The following is a 24,203-nucleotide window of genomic DNA, read 5'->3' on the forward strand; positions in this document are numbered from 1 at the left end:
TTTTTGAGAGAGAGGGAGTATGTGAACACGAGCAGGGGAGGAGCAGAGAGAGAGGGAGACACAGAATCTGAAACGGGCTCCAGGCTCTGAGGCATCAGCACAGAGCCCAATATGGGGGCTTGAACTCATGAACCACGAGATCATGACCTGAGCCGAAGATGGACACTCAAACAACTGAGCCACCTAGGCGCCCCTCAAATCTATTCTTGAAGCCCTGATTAGCAATACTGACAATATCTGTTTAAACTATAAAATGTGTTTAATAACATTTAACTTAAAGGCTAACCAACACAACTTGTTTTCTGATTTACAACTTAGATCAGGAAAACTAGAGAAGTTACATCAGAATTAGTTATGAATTTTTATGTCAATGAAACATCACGGATATCCAATATTTAGAAAACAAATATACAGATCAACAAGATTTTAGAGCTATATTAAACACATACACAAAACCTATACAATGCTTATTAACCTCCAGGCAGTAAGATTTAGTACATACTACTCACACATACCACAACACAATGTCTAATAATCTCAATGTAATATATAACTTCAGGTCACCAAATGGGTAGTAAACTAGTACAGGGTCTTTATGCTTAAAACTGTAAAAGGGATCATGAAGCTGGATATTCCAAAGTGCCCCGGGATCCTAATTCTTTTATCTCATATCACCTTCAAAACATCTATAGACAGTGATGGTGGAACTACAGTAGGGTTATGACTATGTTCCTTACATATAAATGCAAGATGACAAGACAACACGTATTTCAGAGTTGGCCTACAACTACAAATTGATTAACTAACATTTAAACAAATAAGCCCTATATGAAAATGAAAAGTCTTAAATCATCAATAAAGTAACAGTTTCTACTAAAATCTATTAAATAAGCACAAACCAATACTAGGTGAAAAATGAATTAAAAGGACCATAATGGTGGTGATAAGAAAAGCTCTAGATACAAAGATTTATAAGATATGATGGCAAGCATGAGACAGGGACTTATTACAGAAGGCCACTTAGCTTCATGACTAATTTCATTTGTATCGTATATGAACTGAAATTAATGACAAACAGAATAAATCATCACAAGATTCTAAACTATAATCCATAGGAAAATGACATAATTCTAATAAGCTAAACATAAATGACAAATAGAATAGCAATATGCCCAGAGAATTATAGTATGGTGAGCTCAAGTACATCAAGTGAAAACCTGGGGATAAAAGAAATGCTGAATGACTGCACTATAGTATGGTCGAACTAAGGCCCAAACTCTTGTTTTTGTGGTCTATGAACTAAGAACTGATTTTACAAATAATCATTTTGATGACACAGATATCAATTTGATGATAGGGAATACTAACTTTTAACTCCAATGAAGAGAAATGTTATAGCCCTCCCTCAAAAGAACTCCGTTCCTCTAAAAGAACTCCATTCCTCTAATTAGTAGCCTTGTATTACAAAAAAAAAAAAAAAACTATATTCAATTATTAATATATTTTGATGTTCCTCGATGAAAAACTTGAAGAAATTTGTTTTCTCTTGTTGCCTATCTCTATGACATCCTTGATTTGTGTTTTAGCCCACTAAGCCTAAAATATTTTATCTAGCCCTCCAAAGAAAAAGTTTGCCAAACCCTGTATTGGAATATTAATTTGAATAATGGGGAATGGGCTTTTCTGAAACAAAAAAGACCAAATTATTTGAACTCAGATCTGAGTGTAATGTGAGAATCAGAAAGGAAGCAGATCTGCTGAACAAAGGTTAAAATTTAATGTGGAACTGAAAGATGGTTACCCAAAAAAGACTGCATATACCAGAGAGGTTTCAGGTGTAAATCATAAAAAATATGGATAGTTAAGAAGATTCTTGATCACACAGTAGTCTCTTCAACCATACTCACAAAATCACCTTATCAAAAGTAACATATTTTTATAGAATGAAACGCAAGGATTTTTAAGTAACAATCATAGTTCTGTGAACAACTGGTAAAAGCTACTGAGGAGTTATGGCTCAGCAAATAAAAACTAAATTCAAGCTATCTAGATACAAAGCAGATTGGATTCCAAAGTAGTGATTTGATATTGGAAGTCTTTAAGGAAACACTGCAAATCCATCCTGTCAGGAATGTAAGTAAGATGGTTCTTTCACTGATTGGAGAGTTGAACTACAAGACCCCTGGGGAGATTTTCAATTTTACATTTTTAAGAAATATTTAGAAAATCAAGACTAAAACCCAAAAGACAGCAGGTACTGCTGCTTTGAACAAACTGTAACCTTAGAATGAAGTTATCTAGTGGTGTAAATATATAGACACTAGATTTTTTTTAAAGGGGGTGGGAAATTTAAGGTCTCAAATATTAAAAACTCTAAAAATTACATTTAAAAACTCAATTAAAATCTCACCCCTACTGTTCTTAAGACACAATATTAATTCCAAGATAGTAATATTTTAAATCTAGTGTTGTTAATAAAAGTGCTGATAAGATCAAATAATTAAAATTATATTAAACCCATAAGTCAAAATTCTACTTCTATCAATGCTCTGTTTGTACATGTTGATATTTACATATATTGAAAAAAATACAAGCATCATGTGCTCAGCAGACAGGACATGGCGAGCAAAAATACACATAACTTATGCTTTTATTTGGTGTATATACATTTTAGTGATCTTAAGGCTTTTGAGAACTTTAAATAACAGATATATCCTTGTTTTATGCATACGATATATCTAAAATACCTTTTATAGGATCATATAACAAAAAAATAACTCAATTAGAAACCAAAAGGCTGTGTTCTTATACTTCCTCTATACCTGACCCTGTTATGTGATCCTTTCCATTTTTGAAGTTTTCCCTGGGTGTATGTGATATGGAGTCTTAGAATAACAAAAAAATTCACTGCATTCAAAAACTCTGATTCAAACTCTCACCTTGATTATTTCCACCAATTGATCCACACCACTGTCCCCTGGAAATATTGGTTGTCCTAGCAACAGCTCAGCCAACACACAACCTGCAGACCATACGTCTGTAGAAAAGAGAAAACAAGAGTTAGTAATGCGTGTAGCTTAAGATGCACTGGAAACTATTTGTATACATGTCCTAATTTCACATTGATCCCAGAATAAATATCACAAGCAAAAAAGTGTAGAATCCAAAACCGAGGGAAGAAAGCCCTCAAACCATCTCTAAAGTGTTAAATTTACCAAAGAGGAAACAAAGCTGATAAGAAAATTCCAACAAAGGGGTAAAGTCTATTTAATTATCAAATATCAGATGTTCAAATCTTCAACAACCAAGGCAGGGGATTACAGCACCCAAACATAGGGCATGCTTATCTACTTATCATACTTTAAAATAAGTCAAAGTGACACAACCTCTGTACATTAGCAGTGCTTACAGAACAGCCACAAACAAGGGTTCAATCTCTTGTCCACAGGGTTTTAGGCCAATGTAAATTAGGATAAAAAATTTTAAACCTTAAATGGTTGGCTTCTGTGTTGTAATACAATTGACAGGAAAATGTGCTTAAATGTATTATCATTTTTAAATACAAATATATAGAGGAATGAATTGTATTTCATAAATCCAAAAAACAGAAAAGGAAGGAAAACTTCCAAATTTACTCTATGAGACCAGCATTACCCTGATACCAAAACAAGATAAAGAATCCAATTAAAAAGAGACCTACAGGCCAATATCCCTGATGAACGTGGATGCAAACCGAACCCAACAATACATTAAAAAAAAAAAATTCAACACAATCAAGTGGGATTTATTTCTGGGTTGCAAGCGTGGTTCAATATTCACAAATCAATCAATGTGATACACCACATTAATAAAAGAAAGGATAAGAACCATATGGTTATTTCAATAGATGCAGAAAAAGCATTTGACAAAGTACAACATCCATTCATGATAAAAACCCTCAACAAAGTAGGTTTAGAGAAACATACCTCAACATCATAAAGGCCATATATGAAAAACCCATAGCTAATATCATCCTAAATATGGGAAAACAGAGCTTTTCCTCTCTGGTTAGGAATAAGACAGGATGACCACTGTCACCACTGTTATTTAACACAATACTGGAAGTTCTAGGCTCAGCTATCAGACAAAAAAAGAAATGAAAGGCACCTAAATCAGCAAGGAAGAAGTAAAACTTTCAGTATTTGCAGAATACATGATACCTTATAGAAAACCCAAAACTAAAAAAACTGCTAGAACTGATATACGAATTCAGTAAACTCACAGGATACAAAATAAATGTCCAGAAATCTGTTGCACTTCTATACATCAGTAATAAAACAGCAGAAAAAGAAATTAAGGAAACAATTCCATTCAAAATTGCTGCAGAAACCATAAGATACCTAGGAATAAACCTAACCAAAGAGGTGAAAGACCTGTACTCTGAAAACTATAAAACACTGAGGGGCTGGGGGGGGGGGGGGGGGAAGCAGAAATGGAAAGACATTTCATGCTCATGGATCAGAAGAACAAATACCATTGAACTGTCTATACTACCCAAAGCAATCTATACATTTAATGCAATCCCTATCAAAATACCACCAAGCAATTTTTGCAGAGCTAGAACAATCCTAAAATTTGTACAGAACCACAGAAGAGCTCAAATAGCCAAAGCAACCTTGAAAATGAAAAGCAATGTTGGGAGCATCACAATTCTTGACTTAAAGTTGTATTACAAAGCTGTAGTGTTCAAAACAGTATGGTACTGGCACAAAAACAGACACATAGATCAACAGAACAGACCAGAAAACCCAGAAAAGAATCTACAACTATATGGTCAATCTTCAATAAAGCAGGGAAGAATATGCAATGGGAAAAAGATTGTCTCTTCAACAAATGGTGCTGGGAAAACTGGACAGCAACACGCAAAATAATGAAACTGGACTTTCTTACACCAAACACAAAAATAAATTCAAAATGGATTAAAGATTTAAAAATAAGACCTGACGGGGCGCCTGGGTAGTTCAGTCGGTTAAACGTCTGAATTCAGTTCAGGTCATGAGCTCACGGTTTGTGAGTTCGAGCCCTGCATCGTGCTCTGTGTTGACAGCTCAGAGCCTGGAGCCTGCTTTGGATTCTGTGTCCCTCTCTCTACCTCTCCCCCACTTGTACTCTGTCTCTCTCTATCTCTCAAAGATAAACATTAAAAAAAATTTTTTTAATAAAAATAAGACTTGAAACCATAAAAATCCTAGAAAAGAATATAGACAATAACCTCTCTGACACTGGCTACAGAAACTTCTTTCTAGATATGTCTCCTGAGGCAAGGGAAACAAAAGCAAAAATCAACTATTGGGAATTCATGAAAATAAAAAGCTTCTGCACAGCGAAGGAAACAATCAACAAAACTAAACGTCAGCCTACAGAATAGAAGATATCTGCAAATGGCATATCTGATAAAAAGTTAGTATCCAAGATCTATAAAGAACTTGTCAAACTCAACACACCAAAAATGGGCATAAGACATGAACAGACATTTTTCCAAAGACAAACCGATGGCTGAAAGCAATATGAAAAGATGCTCAACATCACTCCATCATCAGGGAAATAAAAATCAAATCTACGAGATATCTCACCTCACATCTGTCAGAATGGCTAAAATCAACAACACAAGGTGTTGGCAAGGATGTGGAGAGAGGGGAACCCTATTGCACTATTGGTAGGAATGCAAACTGGTACAGCCATTCTGGAAAACAGTATGAAGGTTCTTTAAAAAAAAAAATAGAGCTACCCTACAACCCAGCAATTGCAGTACTAGGTACTTACCTAAAGAATACAAAAATCGTAATTCAAAGGGATACACACACCCTAATGTTTATAGCAGTATTATCTACAATAGCTAAATTATGGAAACAGCCCAAGTGACCATCGACTAATGAATGGATAAAGAAGATACGGTATATATGTGATGGAATATTAGCCATAAAAAAAGAGCAAAATCTTGCCATCTGCAACAACATGGATGGAACTAGAGTGTATGCTAAGCGAAGTCTGACGAATGAGAAATACCATATGATTTCATATGTGTAATTTAAGAAACAAATGAGCAAAGAGAAAAAAAATATAGACAGAGGCAAGCCAAGAAGCAGAATCTTAACTATAGAGAAGAAAGTGATGGTTATCAGAGGGGAAGTCGGTAGGGGGATGGGTTAAGTAGATGATGGGGATTAAGGAATGCACTTGCTGTGATGAGCACTGGATGTTGTATAGAAGTGTTGAATCATTATACTGTACACCTGAAACTAATATTACACTGTATGTTAACTGGAATTTAAGTAAAAGCTTTAAAAAAGGACAAAAAAAAAAGGGAAATCCTTGAAGAGGTCAAGGTTAAGATGAGAGATATAATCATTAATTTTCAATATGTAAGTTTTGTTATTATTATGGTATATCCAGGTGGTAACTTGGGTAAGAAGCGGACTATATACAGTATCTGGTATGAGGATGGTTTATTTAACTGTGCATTGCTTATTTTAGCCAACTAGAAGTTTTCTGTACTTAGTTTTTCAATATATGAATTTTTCATGTTAAAAAAAAGAAAAAAGTACCAGGTGAAAGGACGTTAGGGTAAAGAAGAGCTTCATGATAGCAAAGGACAAGCACAAAGGAAAATAAGAGATGTGAGAATGAATATCAAGGTATATGAAAGCAAGCAGAGTCAGAAACCAAGCAGAATGAGTACCAAGAGAAAATGAAATATGTAAACTACAACTGAGGAGAGAAAAGAAATGAAGGAGGGAAGAGTCCAAATTTGGATGGGAATGTGAGATCTGAGCCTGCCAGCTAGTTATTTTGTTGTAAAATTAAAATACTTTAAGAAAAAAAAACAAAAAACCAAGACAAAATAATTCACTTTTACCTAAATCCTGAGAGCAAACTTTTAAAATAAGTTTTAATAATTTATAACTAAATTTAATTAACAAAAAATAATTTAAAGTACACAATACTGGCTTACCCAAGATAGTCCTGGTTTAGATTTACTGTCCTGGGATAATTACTAATAGCATTCCCTTTCTGTCTTAAAAGTATTACCAAATAAGAAATTACACGGTTACTCTATTTATGCCTACCATTAAGATTTCCTTCAAGAAAAAGCTAATTTTCAGTTTCTGGAATACTGAGATTCCTGGGTTTTGTCTGAACCAACAATCAAATGCTTTAGGAGATGAACATAAATCATTGCTGGGCTTTCTCATCTACTAGCAGGAAAGAAAAATGGTCAATGACATTGGAACAACGAATAATTCAAAAGGTCTGATGTGGTTAGATGCACTATCAAAAGGGATTAGAAATCCCTGCTCCAGTGACTAACTTTTTACTGACCTAGGAAAATAAGGATTCAACAATTTTAAGAAATTCAAGTTGATTTTGTCCAGTTCTAAGCAATGATAACCAAGACACCTATTTTGCAAACACCGAAAGAGCCCTCCTTGATATATTAGATAGTTGCTAAATGAAGAAAATATCAAAACCTGCTAACAAAACTTTACTTCACTCAAAGTCAAGTAATACTAACTCTTAAAATGAATGGGGCGCCTGGGTGGCGCAGTCGGTTAAGCGTCCGACTTCAGCCAGGTCACGATCTCCCGGTCCGTGAGTTCGAGCCCCGCGTCAGGCTCTGGGCTGATGGCTCAGAGCCTGGAGCCTGTTTCCGATTCTGTGTCTCCCTCTCTCTCTGCCCCTCCCCCGTTCATGCTCTGTCTCTCTCTGTCCCCAAAAAAATAAACGTTAAAAAAAAATTAAAAAAAAAAAATGAAGTGGAAAAGATGTATATCTTCATGAACATAAATGCTTTATCTTGATCTAGGTTTAAAAATATACCTTTACCTAGGTAACTAGTTGGAAGGTAATATGCACTCATTTCTTTCCTCTATAGAGAATAATTCATCTCAGAAGACAAGGCTGGAAAAACTGCAGAAGAATAATTAAATGTTCATTAAAAACCATGGGAAATACTTTCTTAGGCAGGACTTAGGTACAAATATGGGAGACAAGGAGTAAACCATTAAGGGATACTATTGCTTAGTGGTTGCCACAGATTTAGGTAGCAACTACACCAGTGGTCTATCATTCACTTTCTGAGAGATACCAAAATCTATTCTGTTCATAGTTCGTGGGACAAATGAATAATATTCTCCAAATAGAATAAAACAGAATTAACAGAAGGCACGAAAAGTAAGTGTTTTGGCCCACTGATTTATCTGGTTATTTGGGGTTTCAGCCAAAATAGCATTCCTCTTCATACTTAACTCTAATTCCTGGTTAAAGTGTTCAAGACTACCTAGTTTAACATACTTAATCCACAGAAAAGGAAATTAAGGCACAATAAAGTTCAGTGACTTGTCCAAGGTAAAGTTACTGAGTAGCAGAGGTAGGCCTGGAATCCAATTTCAATTCCCAATCAAGGTACTGTCTTTTTTTTTTTTTTTTTTTAATGTTTATTTATTTTTGAAAGAGAGAGCATGCATGCATGCGAGGGTGGAGGAGGGACAGAGAGAGGGAGACAGAGAATCTAAAGAGGGCTCCACATTGACAGCAGAGAGACCAATGTGGGGTTCAAAGTCATGGAACCGCAGGATCATGACCTGAGTCGAAGTCAGGTGCTTAACAGACTGAGCCACCCAGGCGCCCCTAGACATTACTGTCTTGAATAACTGCCTCACTATCGAAGAATAGCTACTTGTCTCTTCAAGGGCCTGTAAATTCAATTCCTGGTCCTAAAGAAGCCATTTGTTCTCTGCCATTTCTCAGAAGACAATATAATCAGAGCCATCAGCCTTAGTTCTGGTTATATCTAAATATGACAATAACTAGAAACAGCTACTCTTTCATTTCAAATAACACTGTTAAAAATATTCCTAAAATGTACCTGCATTAGTACACTATTAAGTATTTTTGTTTTTGTCTGTCTACAAATCTCCCAGAGTCATGAGAGGAAATATCCAAGTCTAAAAAGGGAGGTCAGGGCTCCTGGCTGGCTCAGTCAGTTAAGTATCTGTTTCTTGATTTTGGCTCAAGTCATGATCTTATGGTTCATGAGTTCAAGCCCTGTGTCAGCGGAGCCTGTGTGGGATCCTCTCTCTCTGCCCCTCCCCAGCTCATGCTCTCTCTCTCTCACACAGAATAAATAAACTTAAAAAAAGGGGAGGGGGTCAAATCTAGGTTTATTATGGTTCAAAAGACCTCAGCTGAGGTGAGTCCTAAGCCTAGAAAGTCAGATTCTGGCTTTAGCCATACAAAGGAGGTTACTGAAAAGCAGGTAATCATAATATCCAGAGAAGTGGTTCCTAAGAGAGAAAATGGACTAAAAGGCTCCTCTTTTGTGAGACAATTTCAAAGAATAGGCACATGGACCTTTATAGAAGAGTGCTAGGCACTCTTAAACAGGTCACAAGTTCATAATAAACATGCCTTATTGAGTCAGATGATACGGTCATGACTTTCTAAAAAGAAGCAAACTACGTTTACTTTCAGTGACCCTGGCACAACTCATCCCAATATCTGGTATGCAGATGATCAGTATCATATATTTGAATAAAATATAAAGCAGCTGGAAAATCCAATGATATTTCCAAAGATAAAGGGCTTAGATTTAAATTTGCTCTCAAGGAGAATCTAGTTAACAAATACCACAAGTGAATACCATCTTACATTTCTACAGTACTTTCACTAACATTGTATTTAATCACCACAGCCACTCAGAAAGGTAGGCAGAACTGTTAGCAATCTCCACTTCATAGCTTAACTAAGTCATAACAAACCTGGAACTCAAATCTAGTTCTACTCCAATCAAAACACCCTTTTTACTATTTCTCATTTGTCCCTTAACATACACAGCCATGATGAAACTTTCAGCACTACACACACACACACACACACACACACACACACACACACACACCCATTGTACTCTCTATCCTCCAGTGCAACAAGTCTTAAAGTATGGTCTGAAGGGTCCTGGGCTTCCTAGACCTTTTCAGAGCTCCTAAAGGGCAAAGCTATTTTCCATAAGAATTGGTGGGAAAAACCAGTGGGCCCCTTGGCACAAATCAAATTGCTCTTTGGCATTTTGTCCTTTGGCAAAATAAAAATGGTAATGTGGGGGTGCCTGGGTGGCTCAGTTGGTTGAGCATCCGACTTTGGCTCAGGTCATGATCTCGTGGTCTGTGAGTTCGAGCCCCGTGTCGGGCTCTGTGCTGACAACACAGAGCCTGGAGCTTGCTTCAGATTTTGGGTCTCCCTCTCTCTCTGCCCCTCCCCCGCTCATGCTCTGTCTCTCTCTCTCTCTCTCTGTCAAAAATAAATAAACATCAAAAAACATTTTTTTAAAATGGTAATGTGTTTCTGTCCAGAGGTCTGTGCTCAACAGAGAATTTCCACTTGTATTATTTTTTTATTATTACTACTTAAAAAACTTTTTTTTTTTTAATTTTAGAGAGAGTGTACATGTAAGCAGGGGAGAGGTACAGAGGAGAGGAAGGGGGAAGGGGGGCAAAGGAGAGAGGGAGGGGAAGGGAGGGGGGGGGTTCTAAAGCAGGCTCCATGCTCAACCTGGAGCCTGAAGCAGGGCTCTATCCAATGACCCTGGGATCATGACCTGAGCTGAAATCAAAAGTTTGATGCTCAACCAAATGAGCCACTCAGGCGCCCCTCCACTTGAATTAAAAGACAAAAACTGTTCACATTGTGGTTTTTCTTAGTTTTCTGTAACCATGGTTGGTTTTTTTGGTTGGTTTGTTTGGAATCTGCATGTTCTTGTTTCTGTTTTTGGACTGAGGAATTCTCTTCAGAAATAGTATACAACAATAAAATAATTTTGACCTCTGCCTACACACCTAGCCTAAAGTTGCTCTCCTTTCTTAGCTTCACTATTCATGTCCAGCTGATGGTACTCTATGTTCTCTATTAGTGGGCTAAAATGGGGTAGAAGAGGTCACTGAAGACTGAAGCAAACTGTCCCTATTCAATTCGTGCTATCACTAAAGATATTTTGTGAAGACTTCTACAGAATCAGAATCAGAATCATTAGCCAAACTAATGAAAAAGTCAAAATTATTTTTTGTGACCTGACTTAAAATTAAATAACCCACTGGGAGAGCCTAGTAGGAATGTCAACAATATGGCCATCCTATCATTTTCACCATAAACATAATGGATGTAAATTCTCCACCAGTGATCAAGCTCAGAAGTTAGTATTTCAGGGGAATTGCAATTTTTAAAAAGAAAAGATATACTTAGGAATGATTTGAAATTTTAGGTTAAAAACAAATGTAATCATAATGGAACCACACACTCATAAAGAATAGCTTTATTTTTCTAAAAATCATAGAAACTGTAAAATAAAATAGTAAAGGTATCTTAAATTCTAAAAGTTGAAATTTAAAATATTTTACACATTTTTGTACATCTGTCTTTAAGAAGAAACAGACTTTAGGTCATTCTTATTTTTATATTTAAGTTAAAGTATAGATTAGTAATACTAAATTACTAAAAACAAGATACAAGTAACAATTACAAGCCATTATATTCATAGTCAGTACTTACCTATACTAGAGGTATAATCAGTGGCTCCAAAGATCAACTCTGGTGCCCTATAGTACCGAGAACAGATATACGAAACATTGGGTTCTCCTCGGACCAGCTGCTTTGCACTAATGAAAAAAAAATAAAAAGCAGAAATTCTTTAAACTAAGTCTAAACCTTAAGAGAAGCTAAATGCTATCATTCACAACACTGACCATTTATCTAAGATTCACACAATCCATTCACACAACATACAAAAAGGAAAATATAAAACGTAACTATCTGACAAAAGAAACAAAGTTTTAACATAACAGTATTTAAAAAAGAAAAGTAACAGTAGCTTTTAAAGAATGCATTTGTCAACTGTTACCTAAGGAAAAAGAGACAAAGTCATAAAAGGATAAATGCTGAATTTCTTGTGATCCTCTTTTCCTTGAATACTACCTCTAAAATACAAAGGAAGGGCAGAAAAAGAAGTACCTCCACCCACTAAAAGCATAATAATGGATTATAAGAATGAATACTTCTCTAATATATTTTTAACAGAAATTGATCACTCTCTTTTACTTTGGCTTCTGCCTCGGAGTGACTATCCCAAGGCTTACAGACCCCAATCTACTTTCTTTTTCCACTATGTAGGTCCCTTTATTAATTGTCTAAACATACATTACCCAATAAAGAATACAGGCCCTCCACTTTTGGACACAGATGACTCACGGTCTCTGAATTCTAACTCTGCTGTCTGAAGTTTAGTTACATGTTCTCTACTCCAACTTTCCTCCCAAAATACTTTGTGGCATGTATTTTAAATATTAAAGTAAATTAAAATTAGTTTCTTTTGAGGGGCGCCTGGGTGGCGCAGTCGGTTAAGCATCCGACTTCAGCCAGGTCACGATCTCGCGGTCCGTGAGTTCGAGCCCCGCGTCAGGCTCTGGGCTGATGGCTCAGAGCCTGGAGCCTGTTTCCGATTCTGTGTCTTCCTCTCTCTCTGCCCCTCCCCCGTTCATGCTCTGTCTCTCTCTGTCCCAAAAATAAATAAAAACGTTGAAAAAAAAATTTTTAAATTAGTTTCTTTTGAGATGTCTCTCAAGATCAGTTGAAGATACACTGAAATAAACACCTGTAGAAGCTGACTACTTTGGCATATGATGACAGCAAAGATAGAGGCAATAAATACAAACACAACAAAATCAAAATACTAAGAATATAAGTAACAAAGAAAGGGAAAACTTTGAGGTAATGGTGTAGGAAAACAGAGAAGAGACAAATGAAAATAGTCATAAAGGTTTCAAAGTTTGGATTTTTCTTTTCTTCCATTTATTTCTGGTCAATGGTAACTCTTACCTTAACCTGTTCTTTCTTCATTACAACTTTTGAAGGTGGGAGGCAGTATATTTTTTAATATTCTCCCCCAGTACTGACACAGAGCAACAATTTCATAAATTAATAATATCAATCCTTGTTTTTAGGCTGCGTGAAAATTAAGACACCTTTTCAGCTCAACTGATAAAACTTTTCTAAATTAAAAAAAAAAAAGGATTCTTTTTATTAACAAGATAGATACCTATTATACAGTCAGAAAATTCACTATAAGAAGGTAATATCGGTAACCCTGTAGGTTTCCTCAATACTTGATGAAGCTACCTCTCTCCTTCAGGTGAGGCTGTTTGTTACTTCCTGCCCTTTGAAGGATAAGAGGATCCAATGCAGTGACTACAAATAGTTCTGAGAAAGTCCAACTCTTCAACTTATTTCCAAGGCCTTATTTCATCCAGTAAAGAATTACTGAAAGAGAGTAATACTGCTTTGTTCAAGTCACCATCAACCTGGCACTAAGAATCTAAAGTGTATGGAAAACTCTAGTTGCCCAAACCAACTAATAAAAACAAAACAGGCAGTTTCGTTACTTATCAGAGCTATTAAAAATGACCTATTACCATACAAGTGAAATCCCTATTCCAAATAGATTAGAACAAAACAACTTCTATATCCCAATAAAAAGGTCCATAGCAACAGTGTTCTGACACTATAGCAAGAACAGAAACTTCACTGAGCTTGATGTCTCACAGTCTCTTCACAGTTCATACTAATCAGTCACTGTCAGTGCAGAAGACACCCTGTGACAGTAATACTCAACTGATCTCCAGTTTGTCCTACAGATAGATATTAAGCAGTAGTGCTTTGTTTCCATCATCAGATAACAGTTTTGATTTAATATCCTTCAGCCTTTCTGATAGTTTAGGGAAGAGTTCTAGCCTGCAAAATGAGCTGAATCCCACAATAGGTGTCTGAAATCAGTGAACTGTAAAAGGGGGATGGTATGAAGGAGCACACCCTTGTGAGACTAAGAATGAATTCCTGACAGAGCAGATGTGCTTGTTTTTTAAAGACACTCTTAAGAGACAGACTGTGGAAAATATATCTTATATTAAACCTAAAATTTAAACTGTAAGTTAATACAAAACTGTTACAAAGAGGTGGGAACAGAGATATTAAGAGGTGTAGGTCACTATCTATGAAAAGCTGAAAAGTAAGAATTTGTGAGGATGAAAAAAATTGGAGAGAATTCAAGTTATGTTGCCATGTCTTAGGGACTGAGAGGAGAGAAACTAATCGAGGGGGAAGAAGGTTAACTAAGTTATATGAATATGTAAGCTTGGTTTCATGTTGAGAGGTAGATCAAAGAGGTACAAGATGTGGAACACTATGAAAATAAAAAGGATGAAGTTTTATTACATAATATATTATTACCAAGGGATTAGTTTAAGAAAACAAAGTGCACTAGAATTTGCAGAAAAGGAGAATAAGAGACTCATTTAAAGAGGAAAAGGAAGGGGGGGCCTGGGTGGCGCAGTCGGTTAAGCGTCCGACTTCAACCAGGTCACGATCTCACGGTCCGTGAGTTCGAGCCCCGCGTCAGGCTCTGGGCTGATGGCTCAGAGCCTGGAGCCTGTTTCCGATTCTGTGTCTCCCTCTCTCTCTGCCCCTCGCCCGTTCATGCTCTGTCTCTCTCTGTCCCAAAAATAAATAAACGTTGAAAAAAAAAATTTTTTTTTAAATAAAATAAAATAAAGAGGAAAAGGAAGAAACCGCTGCTACTAAGGTTAACACTGAAGTGGAAAAAAATGCAGTAATGAATGATAATATTTAAAAAAATTTATTATTATTGAGAAAGGAATATAAACACAATAAAAAATTCAAACGATACAGAAGTACCATCAATGAAAAAGCAACTATACTATACTCCCAGTTTCCCTTCTTGAGGGGCAACCAATGTTGTGGTTTTATTATGTATCATTCCAGAAATAATCATATATCTGTATACACGTGGCTATACTATGTGTGTTTTTAAAACACAAAAAGGAACATACTGTATATAGTCTTGACCTTGCCTTTTCAATTTAATATTTCTTAGACATCATTCCTTTTAAATTCAGACAGCTACCTCATTATCTTTTACAGTTGTATGTATTACATTTTATGTGTATATACTTGAATTTATCTGGTCATTTTCCTACTGACATTTATAAACAATGCTATAATAAAAATCCCTGTATATACACTATTTTAAAGTATTTCTAAGGGAATAATTCCTAGGAATTAAATTCCTGGATGAAAGACTATACACATTTATAATTATAACAGAATTTACCAAAGCTATTCTCACAAGAACCTGTACTAGTTTATACTCCCTGAATAAGGACTATGGTATTTTTAGACTGACACTGTAAAAGGCATATATTTTTAAAAGAGCATATAGGGCGGGAGGGTGAGGTAGGGGAGGAGTGAAAGAAAGAAGAAATGAGAGCTAGCTTACCTTCCAAAGTCACAGAGTTTTAAGACAGCTGTATCAGGATCCAACAAGAGGTTCTGTGGTTTAATATCCCGATGGCATATTCCAAAGGAATGGATATAGGCTAAACTTCGGAACAGCTGATACATATACAACTGGAATAAACAGTAAAAATTAATTGAAGACTTTCTGCCCCAAACAAATCAGAATCCTTAAGCAGTAAATAAATAAAGCAACAGATTTTCAAAAGAGAACAGCATTCAATCTTTTAAGAGTTTCATGTCATTTCTATATTAGCTAACTGCAGTTGCATTAACTATGCCATATTTGCACTATCCTTTAATAATTTAAAAAAGGAAATGCTACAATGTGCTTTATAATTTTTTATTTTATTGACATCTTGCCGTAAGCCCGCTAAGATGGGCTTCTTTAAAAAAAACAAAAAAACAAAACAGAAAAGCCAGAGAGGTATTCCAAATCAATGATGACAACAATGATTAGACCAGAAGCCAAGTCTTCTGTTTTTTTTAAGTCCATCATTCTTTACAAGTATGTACAATTTCATCTTCAGAATAACATTTTTCTGAGACGTCAGCCATACAGGTTATTGATACAGGGGCCTGAGAAAACTCACATGTCGACTGAGAAAATTTATAGTTGATGTCCTATCAAGACATCAGTAACTCTGTTATAACAGCATAGCACTCTTCCTGTAATATCCTTCAGAAATAAGTAGACTTTAAAATGCCATTTAATGGGATGCCTGGGTGGCTCAGTTAGTTAAGTGTCTGACTTTGGCTCAGGTCATGATCTCATGGTTTGTAGGTTCAAGTCCCTCGTTGGGCTCTGTGCTGACAGCTCAAAGCCTAGAGCATCTTTGGATTTGGTGTTTCCCTCTCTCTCTGCCCCTCCTCCACTCACACTCTCTCCCTCTCTCAAAAATAAAATTAGAAAAAAAAATACCATTTAGAACAGATCCTAGCTGACTACTGACATCAAATTAAAGAATATTTATTTCAATTCTATTACAAAAAAATACACTGAGGAACTGAGTCTGCATGGACGAAAAGACTCAGACTCTTGGCTGGGGAAAAGAGGTACCTTATGAAGAAAATGAGTTCTTAAACTTCTGTTTATCCCAAGGCTGGTGTTTAAATTTTTCTGACTACTTACCTTCTGACCTCTACCTCAAAGTTACCTCTACATCATGGAAAGAATTTTTGAAATGATTCAAATCAAGGACACCAGTATCTTGGTTAAAACAACAACATCAACAAAGACAGTCAAAGGTCAGATAAAGCACTGATATAAGGCATCACCTAAGGAGGCTACTGGTATGACTCAGTTTCTTGAAGTTAACATGAGACCTACTTTCCTTCAAAGGCATTGATGAAAACTACAACTGACTTTCAGTACATCATTAATGTTAATACTGAACTAAAGCTGGAAAAGTTTAAGCCATCTTTAAGATGAAGCATGTTGTTGGGGCGCCTAGGGGGTCAGTCGGTCTAGGGTCCAACTTCAGCTCAGGTCATGATCTTGTGGTTCATGAGTTTGAGCCTCACATCAAGCTCTGGGCTGACAGCTCAGAGCCTGGAGCCTACTTTTTAGATTCTGTGCCTCCCTCTCTGCCCCTTTCCCACTCATACATATTCTCTTTCAAAAATAAATAAAAATTAAAATTTTTTTTAATGAAGCATGCTGCAAAATGTACAGGTAAGGTCTGCATTTTGTCCCCAAAGTTAGAATTAAGGAACTTAGGTATCCATATAACTCTTTAAAAGCTTCCTAATTCTACCACAGTATTATTGTTCACAGAATCCATCTTCAAGTCCTAAAGCTTACTCTCAGGATTCTAAAGGTTTATTTAAAAAAAAAAAAATTTAATGTTTATATATTTATTTTTTGACAGAGAGAGAGAGAAAGAGAGAGAGAGGGAGGGAGAGAATATGAATGCAAGCAGGGGAGGGGCAGAGAAAAGGAGAAACAGAATCTGAAGCAGGCTCCAGGCTCTGAGCTGTCAGCACAGAGCCCGATGTGGGGCCCAAACCCATGAACTGGCAGATCATGACCTGAGCCAAAGTCGGACACTAAACCAACTGAGCCACCCAGGCACCCCTAAAAGTTTATTTACTACCATTAAGAAAATGAGCTCCAAGAAGAAACTGAGTTCATAGGCATTCATTTACTAAAGGAGAGAACTTACAAACTCTGTGTCAGGGCACTAATGTCTAGGTCAGCAATAATCAGTGGGAAAAAAGGTTTTCTTGTCAAAAATGCTTAGAGCTTAAATGAGGTTGAGGGGTCTTTTTACTATATTCATTGATCTGAAAGATCTACTCATTATATTCATTCTCCTCACTTTATCTTTTGAAAAGATAAAGAATGAAATATGCAATTTCATATCTTTTGTTTTTTTGACTCTGTAAAAGTTTATTTATAAAAAAAATGGAGAGGCCTTCTCTAAATTTATTAAAAAAAAAAATCTAGACGCCTATTAAGACAGCAATAACAAGAAAAATAACTTATCATGTGCCAGGCACTATTCTAAATGCTTTGCCTGTGTTTTCATTTAACCTTTATCTAAATAGGTACTGCTATTTGTATTTTACATATAAAATAACTGAGGCACAGAGGTTAAGCAATTAATCCAAATCAATTACTAAATATTCTATACTGGCTTGGGCTAAGTACACTTCTTTAATAATGATTTCCATATTTTGTTATATTTTTATTCTATTAAATAAAAGTGGAAAATGTAACCATTAAATAGCTTGATCACTAAGTAAAAACTAGAATGACAAACTTAGAAACTCAGGAGGTATTCAACACATTTTTAAATTCAAGATTTATTTAATAGGTACTGTCAAACCAAGAGGTTTCACCCTTTTGTTTATTTAATTCTTGCAATCACTCTGTGAGATGCTCATTTATCCTCATTTTTACAGAAGTGGTAACTGAAGCCCAATGAACAGTTTGAACAGTTACAATGTTATCAAATCTAACTCCAGTCCAATGTTCTTTCCTCTGTTATTAAACCTGTTTAAAACAAATAATAGAATAACAATTTTATAATTCACAAAAATGCCCTCAGCTTTCTTGTGTACTCACACCATATCCTTAAACATGTCTTTCCAATTAAAAAAAAAATTCAAGTTCACAATGATGATTTTCCCAGCATCTGTTTCAGACTTGGATTTTAAAACCGACTTAGTTATAAATGATGCTCATCAGAAAGGAAAGGTACTCAAAAACTTCTTGTGTATTAACTACTGTCAACTACAAAGCAACCCGTAGTATAAGACTGAAGAAAGGACTGACGTAATAATACAATATAATATACTCAACTTCCCCAGAAAAAGTGAAAAAAGTGGAAGTCATAAAATTACAAAGGACTGTAGTTGCCATTTTGGTGACATATATGCTAAACAACCCCTTATTAGATGGTGAGGTCTATGAAGACAAGAGTTATATGTGTTTATCACTTTTACTTCCATCTTCCAATCCAATATTTTTCACGGAAATAGTTTTTTATAAAACTAGGTAGAAGGAATAAGTGAAGGAGATCAAATTATCAATTTCAGAAGACGTTTTTATCTTTTTTAGACTCTGAAATGTAAGAATAGATTTGTGTCCTCAAAGAACAATGTCCAGGGCCAATAAATCAGACTCTGGAAGGTCCGTGGTTTATAAAAGAACCATCCTTTTTTCAACAAGGGGTAAGGGGGAATGTTATATCTTTCTTTGTTTGCCAACTTCAATATGCATAATAGTATTATTTTCTTTTTTAAAATATAGAATGCCAGAGACCTCATCCAAATACATGCTGTCAAAAACATAGAAAGCACAAGGCTCCTCACTACATTATTTCTTAATAGCAAAAACAAAAACAAACAACTGAAAACAATACATCACTAATAGGTTACCAGCTTAATAAATTAGAACATAGCCATATAATACACTAATGTGCAGCTATAAAAAAGGAAGGTGAAATACCCATATTAATACAGAGCAATTTCCAGAATCTCTCTCTCTCTCTATATGTGTGTGTATATATATATTAATGTTTATTTATTATCGAGAAACAGAGAGAGACAGAGCATGAGCATGGGAGGGGCAGACACAGAATCTGAAGCAGACTCCAGGCTCTGAGCTGTCAGCACAGAGCCCGACACGGGGCTCGAACTCACAAGCCATGAGATCATGACCTGAGCCGAAGTCAGTCACTTAACTGACTAAGCCATCCCGGCGCCCCAACCCAGAATATATTTTTAATTTAAAAAGTATGACAGAAGAAAATGTACATATTATATAATCATTTACATAAAAAGGAGGTGGGGGAATAAAATAATTATATACATTTGCTTATTTATTAACCTATGGTAGGACCATAAAAATTTTAAATATTTAACTCTGGGGGAAAGAAAGAAGAGGGTAGAAGAAACAGGGATAAAAGCTAAACTTATTTGACTATATATATCTTGTTTTGTAGATTTTACTTTGTAACTATGTAAATATTTTATATCAATTTTGACATAAAATTTAAAGTAACATTAATTTAAAATTTTTAAAATGCCATCTATAATAAAACTAAAATGAAATAAAGCTTAGTGAGATATAATCACATAGAGAGGAATTATTCAATGTTTCTTTAAAAAAGAAATTTAACTGTTTATACCTAATGAAATATACCATGGGAATAAAAAGAACTGCAATGAGATCTTAAATTATTTTCAGTTGGTGATGGTAGTGTCAGTATTATTATTATAAGAATATTGTATGTAGAGTATAGGACAGAACAAGTAATTATACTATCATTGAAACTGGAATTTTTAATGTAAGAGAAAGGAAATACAAATGTAGATTGTTGCATCCCCCAATATTTAGTTAGAAATGTCAATATATATTCATTTTGAGGCTAAAAAAAAAGATACCCCATGCTATCTTTGAAAAAATTACCCACATATTTTCTAGCTCTATCCACTAAAAACCCTAGAAAGAGTAACCAACCCTGTAGCAATTAGCACTCCTAACATCCAGACAATGGTCTCAAACACCATTTCTCACTAAAAGAATCAGGTCTCCTTGAGGGAAAGGCTGAGTCCAAGTCTGGGGAAGAAATGTTTAAGATGAATCTAGAACACTATCATGACAGAAAGTGAAGAAGCTAGCAAAGATAATTAAGACTCATGCAAGAAATTTTAAAACAAACATAAAACAACCAAAAATATCTCATTGGTCACCTCTGGGGGATGCTATGGAACCAATTCTATGGAACCAACTAATTATTATAAATTTTGGTACATAAAGGGATATAATCAAATATATATTCTGTATTTTTTATATTAACTATAGTATCTGAGGGTAACCAAAGAGCTGACATGGAAAGTTTCTATTTACAGAACTACTCCAGCTTATAAATTTAAAAAGAACTAATATTAGAATACCAACATTTTGTAAGCCTTGATAAATTAATGAATTTAGGCAATGATCAATGCCCACAACATCACAAAAAAACAGACATTACGTGCTTCCTTAGGAAAGCTCTCAACAATATATATGAAGTAGTCTTAAATTTTACAAAAATATATCTAATCACCAATTTTCAGGAAAAATATTAACACTACAGTAATCCAATCAGCAAAATCCAGACCAACAAACTGCAGGTCAACTGACCCAAGTTTCTTTAACAACGAAGTTTAAGAGAGAGTGAGTCTATAAAAAAGAAACATTAAACATAAATCAATTATATGGACCTTACTTAGATCCCAATTCTAAAATATGTAGATCCCAATTAAAAACATATGTAATATAACATTTTGGGAATAAAAATAGTAACTAGATATTTAATAATATTGATGATTTACTATTTATTGTATAGGTAAAGACAATGATATTGTAGCTAAGTTTTTAAAAAGAAAGTCCCTATCATGTATACATATATACTGAAATAGTTACAGATGAAAATAACATCCATGATTTGCTTCAAAATAAAGCAAGTAGGGAATAAACGGTGGTGTTGATGAAAAGAATAGCGATGAACTAGTCATTGTTGAAGCTGTGTAATGGGGACATGGAGGTTCATTGTTTCATTTTCTTTTTTATTTCTATTTGAAACCTTCAATAAAAAAATGTTTAGAGGAGCTAAAAGATCCTGAAGTAAGTAAAATTTTTGTAGACAGATATAGGATAAGAAAATCATTTGGCACATTTTATGTTGGTGGGAAAATAGGTACTGGCTCAGCTATGGAGCAATAGAGATCTGCTAGGAGGTAAGTAAATTTGGAGGACAGATTCAATAGAGGTATTACTATAACCTTCTCTTGGAAATTTTACCATTTTAAAAGAATAGGACATATCTAACCACATTTGTAACACTTTTTTTTCCTGTTTTATAGTTATTTGTGTAATCTTTTTTCTCCTTACCAGAGGAGGAATAAAATATTCACATTATGCTGCAATCATTTACCATTTATTTACTGAATTAGAGTTAGAACAAAAAAACTGGTAGAACCACTGTACACTTCTTATTAAATGTTCTCAATGTGTCACTTTTTAAATCTAGTTTTATGGTCTTCTGTTACTTTTATTCTATAGTTCCAAAAATGTTTTCTCATATGGTAAATTCATCTTATAGACCCATAATGCTATATAGTGAGCGGGAAAGAAAGGAGTACAATTTTACCAATATGGAAGCTACCAACATGGAAGTTAAGGAGAGAATGGAGTGGTAACTGCCCAAAAGCAGTTGGATCTTAACTTCAAGAACTAAATCCAGGGTTTTTTTCTGCTTCATAAATTTGCCAGTGCTCCACATTTAATAATATGAGCTATGAGCAGGTAGAATGAAACCATCACCATTCTAAACTGAGAAGTTCAAAGATTACTCTAGATTTAGGGATTTCAAAGGGATATTCTATTATGCTGGTTATTTTGAATAGGGCCTTGCTATTTTAAAACCAGAATAAAATACTAAAGTAAATTTGTAGTACAAAAACTGTGTCTTTTTAGTTCTTACTATGATCAACTGAATCACAAACTCAACTAAGTTTTAAATTCCTAGCACTGAATTCAACAGGAATCCTGGCTCCTTGTCAAAATTAGCTAGCAAACTCCTGCTTTGGTACCCATTTTATTACTATAAAGTTTAAAATTGTAATTATTAAGTAAAATTCAATACTCAATCTTAAAATATTGAGTCACTGCCATTTTGTTTTCTAGAGTCATCACTATAAAGACTAAAATGTAAAAAATTATATTTAGATATCTAGACTTTGAAACTTAACTCCTAATTTTCACAATGTCATAGGTAAAAAAAATCATACTTCAATAAATTTTTGTAAAGATCTGATGGCACAAAAACAGACACATAGACCAATGGAATAGAATAGAAACCCCAGAACTAAACCCACAAACGTATGGCCAACTCATCTTTGACAAAGCAGGAAAGAACATCCAATGGAAAAAAGACAGTCTCTTTAACAAATGGTGCTGGGAGAACTGGACAGCAACATGCAGAAGAATGAAACTAGACCACTTTCTCACACCATTCACAAAAATAAACTCAAAATGGATAAAGGACCTGAATGTGAGACAGGAAACCATCAAAACCCTAGAGGAGAAAGCAGGAAAAGACCTCTCTGACCTCAGCCGTAGCAATCTCTTACTTGACACATCCCCAAAGGCAAGGGAATTAAAAGCAAAAATGAATTACTGGGACCTTATGAAGATAAAAAGCTTCTGCACAGCAAAGGGAACAACCAACAAAACTAAAAGGCAACCAACGGAATGGGAAAAGATATTTGCAAATGACATATCGGACAAAGGGCTAGTATCCAAAATCTATAAAGAACTCACCAAACTCCACACCCGAAAAACAAATAACCCAGTGAAGAAATGGGCAGAAAACATGAATAGACACTTCTCTAAAGAAGACATCCGGATGGCCAACAGGCACATGAAAAGATGCTCAACGTCGCTCCTTATCAGGGAAATACAAATCAAAACTACACTCAGATATCACCTCACGCCAGTCAGAGTGGCCAAAATGGACAAATCAGGAGACTATAGATGCTGGAGAGGATGTGGAGAAACGGGAACCCTCTTGCACTGTTGGTGGGAATGCAAACTGGTGCAGCCACTCTGGAAAACAGTGTGGAGGTTCCTCAGAAAATTAAAAATAGACCTACCCTATGACCCAGCAATAGCACTGCTAGGAATTTACCCAAGGGATACAGGAGTACTGATGCATAGGGGCACTTGTACCCCAATGTTTATAGCAGCACTCTCAACAATAGCCAAATTATGGAAAGAGCCTAAATGTCCATCAACTGATGAATGGATAAAGAAATTGTGGTTTATATACACAATGGAGTACTACATGGCAATGAGAAAGAACGAAATATGGCCCTTTGTAGCAACGTGGATGGAACTGGAGAGTGTGATGCTAAGTGAAATAAGCCATACAGAGAAAGACAGATACCATATGTTTTCACTCTTATGTGGATCCTGAGAAACTTAACAGAAACCCATGGGGTAGGGGAAGGAAAAAAAAAAGAGGTTAGAGTGGAAGAGAGCCAAAGCATAAGAGACTCTTAAAAACTGAGAACAAACTGAGGGTTGATGGGGGGTGGGAGGGAGGGGAGGGTGGGTGATAGGTATTGAGGAGGGCACCTTTTGGGATGAGCACTGGGTGTTGTATGGAAACCAATTTGACAATAAATTTCATATATTGAAAAAAAATAAAATAAAATAAAATAAAATAAAATAAAATAAAGAAAAGAAAAGAAAATTATTATAATTATTATTAAAAATAGATAAATAAATAAAGATCTGAACCTAATAATAATAA

The 24,203-nt window shown here is 35.2% G+C and overlaps 1 protein-coding gene across 3 annotated transcripts in view; it reads right to left on the bottom strand.

Annotated features, from left to right (window-relative positions):
* Positions 1 to 24,203, bottom strand: part of GSK3B (glycogen synthase kinase 3 beta) — a 198,862-nt gene that overhangs the window by 63,660 nt on the left and 110,999 nt on the right. For all 3 annotated transcript variants that reach the window (XM_040484609.1, XM_040484607.1, XM_040484608.1), the window contains exons 5-7: positions 15,377 to 15,507; positions 11,581 to 11,687; positions 2,940 to 3,037 (exon numbers count right to left, since the gene is read on the bottom strand). In XM_040484609.1, coding sequence (XP_040340543.1) covers positions 2,940 to 3,037; positions 11,581 to 11,687; positions 15,377 to 15,507 — 336 coding nt within the window. The remainder of the gene's footprint in view (positions 1 to 2,939; positions 3,038 to 11,580; positions 11,688 to 15,376; positions 15,508 to 24,203) is intronic.

The sequence above is a fragment of the Herpailurus yagouaroundi genome, unplaced genomic scaffold (genome assembly GCF_014898765.1).
Source record: "Herpailurus yagouaroundi ecotype Mexico unplaced genomic scaffold, PumYag 162, whole genome shotgun sequence".
NCBI lineage: Eukaryota > Metazoa > Chordata > Mammalia > Carnivora > Felidae > Herpailurus > Herpailurus yagouaroundi.